Genomic DNA, 13,087 nt, shown 5'->3' with positions numbered 1-13,087 from the left:
CGACACACAGTTCATGTATTACATCCAACATTGAACCAGTCCAGGGTGTACCCTGCCTCTTGCCCAAAGTCAGCTGGGATAGGCTCCAGCACACCCGCGACCCTAATGAGGATAAGCGGCATAGAAGGTGGATGGATTATTAACATTGTTACGCCGATCGACGGCAGACGCCTCCCTGGTGAGGTGTTCCGAGCATACCCAGCTAGGAAAAGGCCCCGGGGCAGACCTAGGACACGCTGGAGGGATTATGTCTCACAGCTGGCCTGGGAACACCTTGGAGTCCTCCCGGTGGAACTGAAAGAGGGACCGGGAAGTCTGGACTTCCTTACTGAGACTAAGCAGAAGAAAATGGATGGATGGATTGAAGCAGCTCTAACTACCTTACTGGCGTATTGACACCTGGCCACACCACATCGGCTAGCTTCACCACACACTTGCCCGCAGTGCGTCACAACGCGCTCACAACGCCTCGGGCAACTACCGAAGGGTAAAGCTACATATATTGGAGCTGCTGCTGTGTTCCTATTTTTGAGTTGGGAAAAGTTAATGCTAGGTGTAGGTTTCTATGCTGCTATGCGAAATTGAAGCGCCCAGGAAGAAGTTCCGGTAATGTTTAAAAGGGCCAAAATACCACAAAATACTGCAAATATTACATTTTATCATGAATGTACCTGTTACTACATGGTCTCAGCATGCATATAAAACCCTGTTGGAGGTTTTTGGAGCCGTTTTTATATCTTTAGAACGCACAGAAAAGAGAAAGACAATGTGTGTTCATCTCTCATATAAAGATTGCGGATGATGGGCAAAATTACAAAAAAGTGCAGTTTTCCTTTAAACAGAGAACATTACTTGGTCCACTTACAAAAATACAAGTGTGAACGCAAACCAGATTGCACTAAAAAATGACCACCAAGTATCCTTTTTTTTTTTTTTTTTTTTTTTTTTTTAAACTTTTGGCCCGGACCAAACTACCAAACTCGTGTGAATGCACGCTTAGAAACTCTCATTAATACTCAAGTTTACAACATCACTGAGCTGGGAAATGAACCCACCCTGGTCCAGTAAGAGGCGGGGGGGAGAGGGGTTTCAGTATTAGTCTCTTCATGCATTGCGTGTATACATTGTATTCATGTTTGAATTATACACAAGCCTCCATCTAGGTGGCAGCAGTGTTCAAACTAAATCAACAGGCTGCCTGTTCAACCCAGTAGAAGTGCTCAGGAACGCCGGTGCGCAGAGTTGACGGTAGTTGAGCAATGGAGACGTTTCTGACAGAAATGAAAAGAAAAACAAAGAAGATGTGCTTTTTTTTCTCTGTTTTGAGAATCACACAGACTCAGCAGTCTTGTTTAAATGTTACAAACTGTGTTCATACACTTCACTTGGAAATTGTTTCAAGTTGTTGCAGAGGTTATCTCAGCTCATTTTCTCCATCTACTCCATCAGGTGATTAGAAGCAGAATTCTTGTGCCGGCAACTCATGCAGTGGTTTGCAGAGATAAATACATTTGATGAGGTTCTCAATAGTATTTCAGTTCAGGGGAGGAAAATTGAGAACCCCTGCACTCTACTGTTAGTGACTCGAAACCCAAGATGTGTTCAGTGAGTCACCAGCTTCATCCGTTTACTATCTGTCGCTATAAAACCATTGAGTCATTTAGGGTCAAACTTGACTGTTTTGTTTGACAGTTGGGGCAGCTTAAGAACTGGGCTGCTTTCTCAACACAACTGGACTGGAGTTTGTTAGAAACGGTACCAAGACTACGACGCAACAGCTTGAGAGGAATAAAGAATAACATATTTTTCCAACCTGCTAAGCTAAAGTCTGTTGTTTTTAAAAGGAAAATGTATTTTTATTCCCTACAGTGAAAGTACACATAGTAGGCTATCGGGTGAGCAGTAAATGCCACAAAATATGCTCTAGAAAATCAGTTTTTCGGGGAGTAAGGGAGGTTCCAACTGGATTAGATTCTGAGGGGAGACTCGCCACACGTTAAAAACACCTGGACTAGTTGATGATCCCAACCAGAGTTCAATTAAGGTACTATGTCTCTATGTAACTAAACAAACCATGGAACTACAGTAGAAGAATTTGAATCATAGGGACCAAAGGCTGCTGGTGTGAGCAGCATAGTGCACTAGTGGTTAGCATGCCTGCCGCACAATCAGAAGGTCTGGGTTTTAGTCTCCGTTGGAACATAGGTGTAGAGTTTGCATTTCTCTCTTTTCGCTCACAACCCAAAAACACGCAGGATGGGTTAACTGGACACTCTAAATTGTGCATAGGTGTGAATGGTTGCTCGTATGTATGGGTCTAATATATAATTAACTGGTGACCAATGCAGTGTGTCCCCCTCCTCTCACCCATAATCAGCTGGGACAGGCTCCAGCTCACCGTGAGGCAAATGAGAACAAGCGGTATTGAAAATGGACAGACGATGCTGGTGTAAAAGCACCTCTGTATCAAATCAAAGCACTCATCATTCAGGCAGAGGCAAAAACCAGCGATATATTATGACAAGGACAAGAACATCTGAAAAGGTGAAAGGAGCGTCCACTCCATCTCTGCATTGACATCTGCTCTGATTCTGTCACATCACTGCAGGTGAAACAATCTCCAACAGAGCGTGCAGCAACAACCGACGCTCTTCTTTCACTTCTCGCCCCATCTTTAAAAAGGTGCTAATGAATATTCAAAGAGCTAAAAGGTGAGACAACCCCCATCGTCTCCCACAACAGGCCAGTTAACTGATAGTTTCACTTCGTCTGTAAGGCAACAGGTTGGAGTCGAATGAAAACTTGCCAGGGAGCCACGGACGGGCTGGAAGCGCTGGGCTGGTATAAGCGCAGATTCAGGAAAACTCTCCAGGAGATTAAACAGTGATTCCCAGCAGTCTCGGAGAGGCACAATTTGCAATTCTCTCACATCTAAATCTGGGCTCTCCCCTGAGCTATGTGTGCTTCATCGCGCTACATCGAGTCCGCTTAAGAGGAAAAATACACTACACCGCTTTTTTGTGAATAAAGCTAATGGATGCTGCACAAATGAGTACGTGTAGATTCATTAATTAAAAAAAAAAAAAGAATGTGAGCATGTTGTTAATTTCTTGTACCTTATTGTTCTCCACTCAAGACAGGTGAGAGGAAACATTAAGAGTCAGGAGATGGAAGGGATGGAGGGGGTCAGTGTAGAACCTCCTGCTATCACCAGAGCCTTACCGAGAGCTTTGGGATCAACTGGGGAGTTTTAATGGAATCGGAATGGATCAACTGACGGCTATCGCTATTTTGACTCACAAACCATGTGGTGCAATGCAGATGTTTACACTTTGTTTCATAATTATCTGCAAAACAACAAAATGGCCTTGCAATCCATCTTGGTAAATAAAATAAAAAAAGACTGATGCAAGAACACAATTGGCCCCTTCGCTCAAATGTGCAAAGGGACAAACATAGAAATGTGTACACAAATTAAGGCACAGCCAGAGTACATTTTACGTGACACAGTCTGCACGTTTAATTGCCATACAACACTGCATATCACTTCATTAAATAACACTGAGGTGGACTGACAACACCACGTCAACTTAAATAAGATGAGCTGTCATAGTTTAAAAAAAACATACAGGCAAACAGATGGAGATTAATTAATTTCCTGCTCAAATTAAATTTCCGCCTTCTAATTAAATTTCTAGCATATGTATTCACAAAAATCTGTGGGGCAAAAGCCTGAAAAATGTAATTATTTTCCTCGTGTTCTATAGCAGTGCTGCTATTAAATTAAATGATTCTTTTCAGCATACAATTAAAAACTTAATAGTAATGGAAACAAAATAAATGGAGTCCTCTCTAGAGAGAAATTTAGAAATAAGACTTATACCAAAAATTATATCTCCAATATTAAAATAAGAAAAGTTATGGTTGTGTTTATTCAACATTTTAAAACTGCTGTGACTAAGTATTCAACAGCGTTATTCCGCTTTAATAATACCAAAAATGCAACATGTTTTAAAACTAAGAACTAGGCAAACAATGTCATCTTTGGACTGAATTAAAATATTAATACTTCAACTTGACTAAGATAATACAATTAAACTAACAAATACTACAACGTTGTCTTCAACTTGATGCTCAAAAGGCATTCACAGAAAAAACACAGCAAAATACTATGAAAGATCAAACTATGCACCTATTTTTTTTACCTCTACAAATACATTTAAACAATCAAATGATTAAAATCACCAGGATTGAACCATTCCATGCTAAATTTAACACACACAAAAAAAACAAAAATCACAAGGCCAGAGGACATGCGTGCACACACACACACACACACACACACCACTAGTGATACATTTGCTTACATGCTGTTTGACTAAATGTCACAACTGTAACATGCTTTAACTATTCATCCTATTTAAATGCAAGAATTATAAAATCACATAAGCAGGGGAAATATCTATTTCAATTTTGTTAATTGTTATACTGTACTAATAATATAGTGTCAAATATCCATACATATAATGAATATATTTGCAGCTTAATCCAATTAGTATGGCCGCAGTTGGCAATTATGTGACTGCTTCTACAATATAAAGCAAGTCAATTCTTTCAAATGAGGAGACGTTAACGTGAAATTCAATTATAAACGTGTGCGGGAAAAAATCCATAACGTGTAGAAAAGACGTTCGGTGCTGCCTATGTGATTCCGCCCATACATGTGAAACCTCCCTGCAATGGCGAGGATTGCGTGACACCGAGTGGGGGGAGAGTGTATATATGTGCGTGTGTGTGTGCGGTGTACCTTCACACATACGGCTCCACACACAAGGGTGTGTGCACTTTTTTTGCACCACGTACACACATGTATGCATATTTTTCCCCCCACACCGTGTGATCCCGCCCCACGCAGGAAAGGCCATCGTGGCAGCCATTATGAGGCTCAGCCATCATGGCCTACGTGCACGTTGGCTGGCCGAGGGGAGTGGCGCACCCATTGTGCGCCATGTTGGTGCGCCTAGTGCACTCCTTAATGCGCAGCTGCATACCAAATGACGTTAAAATCAACATTTAGGTTACTTTTTAATGTTTCCTGGCGTATGGTTCGCGTCATTAAATTCGTGGGAGTGTAGGAAAGCGTACACAAAAGGGGGGTGGGGGGGCGCTGGTTGCACATAATGTATGGTCACGTGTTCCTCCACAAGGGGGTTGAATATTTACCTTTTTGTCACGCAATGTGGCCTCTCCCTACAGGCGAGGTCGCGTGTGTGCAATCAATGCCTCGACGTAAACTTATAGAATATCACGAAGGGCGCAAAATGAAAGGCAGGAAAGCACCTACAATTGATAGTTGTGTAGTGGCGCAAACACAAAAACACGACTCTGATGCAGGACTTGGTTACACACGTACACAGGACAGTGTATGACAATGTAAGTCATTTACGACCCACTTAACAATCTGGAAGTGAGTGTGTGTTCGTGCGTTTATGTGCAAAAGTCACCAACAACAACCACAACAAGAAAAGAAGTGGGGGGCAAAACGTCATTTGCAACAATGCAGGTGTGTGTGCACGTTGAAGGCCTACCTTAGTTTTTTGGGAACAGAGTAGTCCACCTCTATCACCTTCCCGTGCAATTCTACTTTACCTGTAGGAGGGAGACGGGGAGCAACATTAGGCAATCCGTACAAAGCTTGTGCAAACCCTCGCAACCATACAATGCATGTAGGACTAATAACTTGTATATAAAGTGTGTGTGTGTGTGTGTGTGCATGAGGGGCAGCCATGCTCTCCACTCCCACAATCCCTCGCCTCTTTTCCGCGCATAAACGACAACAAGGATTAGACGTTCTGCAAGGTGGGCACCACCTAAAGGTGGTAGTCAGGGTGGGGTGCACTGTACTTAAGAGGCGGTTCCGTAGTGGTCCCCCGGTGCTGCCCGGAATTAAGCGTCTCACCTCCTCGCCCCCCCCACCTCCCATTTTCCAGCTACCTGTTTATGGGCTCTTTCCTGCGGACCCCCGCGACCCACCTCCAAGACACCTCGTAAAAACACGGCCAGACATCCTAGCAACACGAAGCTGACAAGTTTTCCGCGCGGGTGTCGCTCGGCTGCCTTCAATAAAATCACGAGAAAAAATAAGTGAAAAATAATTACCCCAAGCATCAAAGGCACCCCATGCACACACGCACACATTCCACAAAAGCTGTACTATATATCGGAATCTGCACGCTTTTTGTGTTGTCTTACGATTCTTGTGTTACCTTCAAGCGGACATTAAAGCAACCCATTCTCTTTAAAAAAAAAAAAAAGTGTCCGGTTATCGATCACCAATCAGTCTTGATGCGCGTGCCTCCCCAAATATGGGTGAAATCATATTTAAAAATAAATAAACACTCAACATATGTCCTTTAAATGTGTCATCTCATCAAGCATCACTTCTTACTTACCAGAGAGAGTCTCTATAGCCTTCACGGCCCAGTTCTGGTCGGGGAAGTCCACAAAGGCATAGCCGGATTTGAGGAGGACCTGCTCGGCCACGGGCAGCTTCCTCTCCCCGAAGAGCTGCTGCAAGTCCTCCACAGTGACCGAAGGACTTAAATTCCCAACATATAGTTTGTTCATGATCTGACAGGAGGAGAAGGAAGTGGAGGGGGCAATAAATCTCCAAGCGAGAGGTGATATTCTGTTTTAAAAAAAAAAATAAAAGAGAAAATTAAATTTAAAAAAAGGATCTAATGAGGGACAAAAGCAGTAGTTACCCCCTTGGAAAAGCTGTATAAGCAAAGCTACCCCCTCTGCAACAGCAACTCTGGCCCTGGACAAACTCTTTTCACGGGGACTCTGGGAGTTACGACACTACTCTGGAGCCAACAAGCACCGCCTCTAAAATAAAAGCGCCCCTCAAATTAAAAAAAAGGTAGCCTATACGCGGGGTTCCCTTCTGGTTTGGACTGTGAGGAAAACACCAGAAAAAATGGCAATCAAGGGATGGACTTTATGGATTTTATTAAATAAGTGAAGCCATATTGTGGAAATGTCATAATGCCAGTTGCAGTGTGCCTTTTTTATTTTTGCACACCTGCATCAGTTAATTAAATGCGTGCATGCAAAAAATAATTCATTTTTGTGACTTTGTTTTTTTTACAGAATAAAGACTATTTCCGGTATTCTAGTCATACAAAACGACGTGACTCCTCTTGAGCGATTGCAAACTGGGAGTGCAGGAGTCTCTTCTTGCATGTTGAGAAGGTGGAGCCTCTCTGTATGATACTAAAAAAGCACGAGAAGACAAGGCTGCAGTGTTAATGCATGCATGCATATTCTTGAGCACTTCCTGTACCTTATATGCTGACGCAGGAGGGTGGGTGAGTGGGCGGAGTCTCCACGACACCAAGGGGGGCCCCCCACTTGGTGTGACGTTGCTCTTCTTCTCCCCCCGTGGAACCATCCATTGTAGATTGAAGTGGGAAAAAATGGCATGCCGACACACACACACGCGCGCACACACACACAAAGGCCTGCAGATACACATTCAAAACAAACATTCTACACAGTACAATTTTGTAGCAAAGGCATACAATAAAAAGTACTAAAAATCAAGATTAAAAAATATATTTTATATATATTCATTATTCGTTATAAGTATGTCAGAGTGTTAGTTTTCCTGGTGTGGCCCCCATTTCCTCATTGGTTTGATAGGGGAAATGTTAAAGATTTGTATTTTTTTAATGCATGTCCGTCTTGTTTTCTCATTTGTTGCCCTTTAATGAAAAACATATACAGTATGTCACATTCCAAAGAACAAAAACATTTTTGTTTGTGTGTGCAGACACACACACAAACACACACAATTCACTTCTTATAACATTTTTATGCCATAAAAAAGGTACAACATTGCCTGGATTGTTTTACAACAAACAGAATATAATTACATGGAAATGGTGAGAATATAAATATTTAGTAAAGTCAAATACTCATTTTTTGAGTGTAGTATAACATTCATTTTATACATTGCATCATCCATGTCTTTATAGACACACAAGTACATTCTGAACTGAAAAAAAGCCGGAATCTTTCTCTATTGAAACACATTATTGTCAATGAAGATTATGTTGTGCAGTCAGCTACATTGGGAAAGAAACACAGATAATGTACTGTAATTGGCAGCAATCAGCAGTGGGCCGTACATTCAGTCCAACTACTTTGCTGACTAAAGAAGACGTGTATGATATTTCTCAAGAACAAGGGTGTTTTTATTTGGATCGTATGGTACACCTGAAGTTGACAAAAATTAGGCTGAGCGGCATGCTAGTTCAGAGTGGCTCTGGTCGGCTATTTCAGTTTTTGTTTAAAAAGATGTACACTTCTAACTAGGCCTGCCACGATAATCAAGAAATCAATTAACCGCACGATAAATAAATGCAAACTCAATAATTTTGCCGGCCTCGATATATCGACATGTCCACGCTTTTGTTTTCCTCCTCTCTTTCTACCAATGAGGCTGGATGACAAGAGGGTTCACTCCGTGCATGTCTCAACACCTGGGCTGGCTGTTTCTACAAGTTCAGCGGAAAGAACAGCGAGTTAACCTTCCTGTCAGTCATTCAGTCTCTTTGCTACACGCTGTGTAGTGCACTACTTGCTAGCTGCGTGTGTCGTGTGCTACACAATCGTATACTTTCCTCATGCCTGTTTTGTATAAAACACGATCACATGTCAATTTCAGCCCGTTTGCCCGTCGTCGTTTTGTGACATTAAAAAGTTTTTGAAAAAGACAATGAAATAATACAAAACGGTGGAACTTACGTTTCAGTGATTCCCAAAGTATAACAGCTCATTGTGCACCAAAGGCATTCCTGCTGCATCCTAAACATGTACTTTGACCAAACTCCGACAAAACGTTACACCTCCGTATTCCACACACGTCGTCGCTACAAATGAATCAAGGACATGCGTATGCAAATGAGCTGACATCTGACAAAGACAATGTGAACTTCAGGGTATTTCTGGGTTATTTCTCCATTTTTTTGGCTATTCAGACAATAATGAAAGTTACACTGATTCAAAATCAGAAATATTGTGATTGATTGTGATTTTTATTTACCATAAGTGCAATTTTTGCTAAAAGAGAGTCCATTTGAATTTTTTTATGTCTTTTTTTGGTTTGTTTAATTGTTTTTTTAAACTTATTTTATTTAAAAGCGTTTGACTTTCCGTTACAATGTTAAACACTCTTGAGAAATTAAATTTTATTGCTTTTGATAGTGTACTCGCATTATTACATTCATGAAAAAATGGTCTCAAAATAATGTTTACAATATTACATACATGTATTATCATTACATGAATGACAAAATGGTCTCAATATATATATATACTGTATATATATTTATTTATTTAAAATCGGCAATAATTTGTACAACAATTATCGTCCAGCAAAATTTGTTATTGTGGCAAGCCTGCTTCTAACCGTGACAATAATTGTAATTAATTTATGTCCAGAGGAACTTCCAAAGTCAAATGTTAAGCCGTATAATTTGGGAATTTAATATTCTGCAAAAATATGTCTCAAAAGTTATAAAGCTGTGATGATGGCAACAGTTTGACCCTAGAACAAATCACTTCAACTATAAAGATTAACAGTTATAGAAAGCTGAATATTTTGTCTGTAAAACAATTTAAGAATATAATTATTTTTAAAAATTACATTTAACTTGATTTACTGTCGAATATTGTCAAATATATTTTTTAGAATTGTTTTTGGCACGTTTTATAAATCTGGGCTATTAAATAGGTGATTATCTGAAACTGAGAGCTGTTATAAAGCAGGTACTAATTTACCATCAACTTTCTCACCTCACTCCTCAGTTGTGAAAGTTTTAACAGTTTGTCTGTCAGTTTTTTTTTTTTTAAGTTATTCATTTTAGTTGACATCTAGGAAAAGGGTGGTGATGAGTCAGATAGGCATTGTACTAACTTAATGTCAGTTTTTAATCAACCATGTATGCACGAGTCAATTACGGGTTCACTAGTAAAGTTTAAATGACACGATCAACAGACCTATACATGTAATGGTTGCAGAAGTAGCAGAAGAGTTACAACAAATACTTAGAGACTCAAGAAGAATAACAATTAGCCAAAGTAGAAAAAATGCATCTCCATTTAATAAGTTCCAAGAAGAAGAAAGTTCACACAATTGGCGAGACAAGGCATATATGTTTGTAGATTTCTGACGTTGATAAAAGCCGATTATCAGTACAATGTTGCAGGTTGTTTTCTTTATTCTAAGCTAGCATTAGCATTCACAGCACTTCCGGTTAGTAGTTCTGAGATAGCGTTGTTCACCGGCGCTTCCGGTTATGACCAAAGTTAAAATGTTGATTATCTTTACGACTATAGAAAGACACACGAGTGATATTGCTCGAAAAGTAATCAAATGGTTAACAGAAGAACATGTTTCACGGAAATACAGTACATACAACTGACACTTGAACATGTGTTGAAAGTTGGGCTAGCAAGCTAGTTAGCATTCGATGGGCAACACAGCAAGCAATATTGTTCTTTTTCCATGCAAGTGCGTCGTTTAAGACATTAAACATAGCAAATAACATCCATACCGACTTGTCGAAGACGTCGTCGCTCACCTTAAATTATGAAATATTTACTTTTAGGGAGTTTGTGCGCCAACCAGCGCTCGCCGAGCAGCTACAGCTTGTGTGCAAAAACGATGACGTCACATTTTTTTAAAAATCGCGCTTTATTGATATTGCTAGAAAACACACCAAAACACACGATTACAAGTACAGTGCGAAAGTACACACCCACTGACCGTGACTTGAGGCAATATAATAAAATAGAACACACATACACAACATCTTTTTGTTTGTTATTGTGGCTGTTTACTTTGTCGTGGACTACAACAAAATATCAAAAACACCTCTCAGTGTGGGGCAATGCAATTCTACACAGCTACTATGATAATAATTGGTCAAGTAGAACATTTTGCTAACATGTTTGTTAAAATGCAAGAGTGAACAAAAATTAAATGCATTGTTTATTGATTATATTTATTGGCAAGTTTTCTCAAATAGAGGTTAGCAAAAATGGTTACCTGCATCACTGCATTTACAATCTAAGTAATGCAATATACTATTTGAGCATTGTCAGAAACAATACCTGCTGTTTTATGTCTTGTTAATCAATATATTATATGTTATTAAAATTTGCTGATCCGGTAAACTTTCAAACAGCTAAAATTATGCCTAAATCAAACAATAACCTGCTGCCCAAAAGTGTAATACAATTCTTCTCATCAAGAGAAGAGAAATATTATCTTAGAGAGAAATTAAACTAAAACACATCAAATTATGGAAAGGGTTGAGTGAAGGGCTCAAACAATGCACAAAAATGAGGGATTTCTAGAAACAGTACAAGAAGTTGATGTTTACAAAGTATAAGGAAGAACAATCTTGAACCACAGGGAAATACCTGTACAAGGCTGTCTTTCTCCTTATTCTTCATTTCCTAGGACTATCTGAAGTATCACATTGTCTGTACTCACTGATCCATCAGTGTTTCTGTCACCTATTAACTTCACCACTTATTATTATGCATGTTTTAAATTTATTATGAAGGTTAAATAACTTGGTTATATTGATTCACAAATTGTAACTCTATTGTAACACATTTTTATACTGTCTTACCATTTTCGTATGTTATTTCAGAATTGGTAAAGGGTACATGTTGAATACAGGAAGTGAACAAATGTATTAGCAATTGCTGAGGGTAGGATTAAATAAGCACTGCTTCTTCCTACTCCTTTTTTGGCATGTGGAATTGTGAACTTTAATACGTGATGTACAGTGTTCCCTCGGTTCACCTTTCGCAGACTCGCTGTTTCCTGGATTTTTTTTTGTGCAATTTTAGCGGGTTTTTTTGTTTTTTGTTTTTTTTTTTAACAGCGTATTAAAGCTGTGGGGCGCCGTTATGGAATAAATGAATCTTCGGTTCATGGAGGACGAGGAGGAGGAGGAACATACGACGACAGGAACAATACGTTTTAACAAGGATACAAAAACGCAACAGCAGAAGGGCACCAGGACTACGAGGCACGGTCAGAGGAGTGAAATATGAGTGATTCATTTCATAATTTCTTGTGTCTAACCTATTCAAACGAAGTATGAACTTTGAGAGTGTTTAAACGAGAGAAATGTGAGAAAATGTTAATGCCTGTCTGAGAAAAGTGTATAAAGTGTATAGTGAGCGGTCTTGCAGCATTAAAACATATATAATCATTGTAAAAAAATTAAGTTGGCTACTTTGCAGATTTCACTTATTGCGGGCTATTTTGGGAACCCATCATAAACGAGGGGACACTTTATTCCAATGTAACATGCATGCATGTTCAAAATAAATTAAACCATTACCAATATAAACAACACCTCATCTACCCATCCATTTTCTAAGCTCTTGTCCTTATTAGGGTGACAGGTGAGCTGGAGCCTACCCTAGCTCGACTGCACAGGGAGAACATGCAAACTCCACACAGACGATTCAAACGTGGATCGCCAGATTGTGAGGCTGACATGCTCATAGGCAACAATGCGGTTGCTACATCAACTAATGTTTTATTTTATTTATTTGTGTTTGCTAATGTTTAAAGGGCTATAGAAAATGGATGGACGAGTTAATGTTTCCTCTGGACACAGTTCCTTGGAAAGAACAGTTCTTGTCTTTCATTTCTCCATGAAGACGTTCCTGACACTTACTGTGAAATGTACTAGTGATGGGAATTTCGTATCTATTAAAGGAGCTGGTTCTTCTGGCTCAGGCTCCCCTTTCGCTCCTCAGAGTGTTTTGTTTTTTACCAAAATACATGTAATTTCTAATGTAAAAGTATAGTTATATCAAATGTTTATTATTTGTGTATACGTTCATCATGAAACAGACTGCTACAAGAAATATCAAACACAAAACGAAGATCCATCTTAATTAGACAAAAAGGTCCAGTCTGATTGTGTGTATTACTTGTAAATGTCCAACCATTTAAAATGAAATAACAACAAAAGTGAAAATTGAAAAG

The 13,087-nt window shown here is 39.6% G+C and overlaps 1 protein-coding gene across 3 annotated transcripts in view; it reads right to left on the bottom strand.

Moving 5' to 3' along the window:
- Positions 1–6,854, bottom strand: part of igf2bp2a (insulin-like growth factor 2 mRNA binding protein 2a) — a 75,722-nt gene extending 68,868 nt beyond the window's left edge. For 2 of the 3 annotated variants that reach the window (XR_008572413.1, XM_054786609.1), the window contains exons 1-2: positions 6,453–6,854; positions 5,589–5,649 (exon numbers count right to left, since the gene is read on the bottom strand). Coding sequence is in view for 2 of the 3 variants with exons in the window: in XM_054786609.1 (XP_054642584.1) it covers positions 5,589–5,649; positions 6,453–6,627 (236 nt within the window). In the remaining variant the exon portion in view is untranslated. The remainder of the gene's footprint in view (positions 1–5,588; positions 5,650–6,452) is intronic. The other variant, XM_054786608.1, reaches the window with a different exon arrangement.
- Positions 6,855–13,087: the final 6,233 nt, after the last annotated feature.

The sequence above is a fragment of the Dunckerocampus dactyliophorus genome, chromosome 9, assembly GCF_027744805.1.
Source record: "Dunckerocampus dactyliophorus isolate RoL2022-P2 chromosome 9, RoL_Ddac_1.1, whole genome shotgun sequence".
NCBI lineage: Eukaryota > Metazoa > Chordata > Actinopteri > Syngnathiformes > Syngnathidae > Dunckerocampus > Dunckerocampus dactyliophorus.
This window is presented reverse-complemented; position numbering and strand designations above follow the sequence as displayed.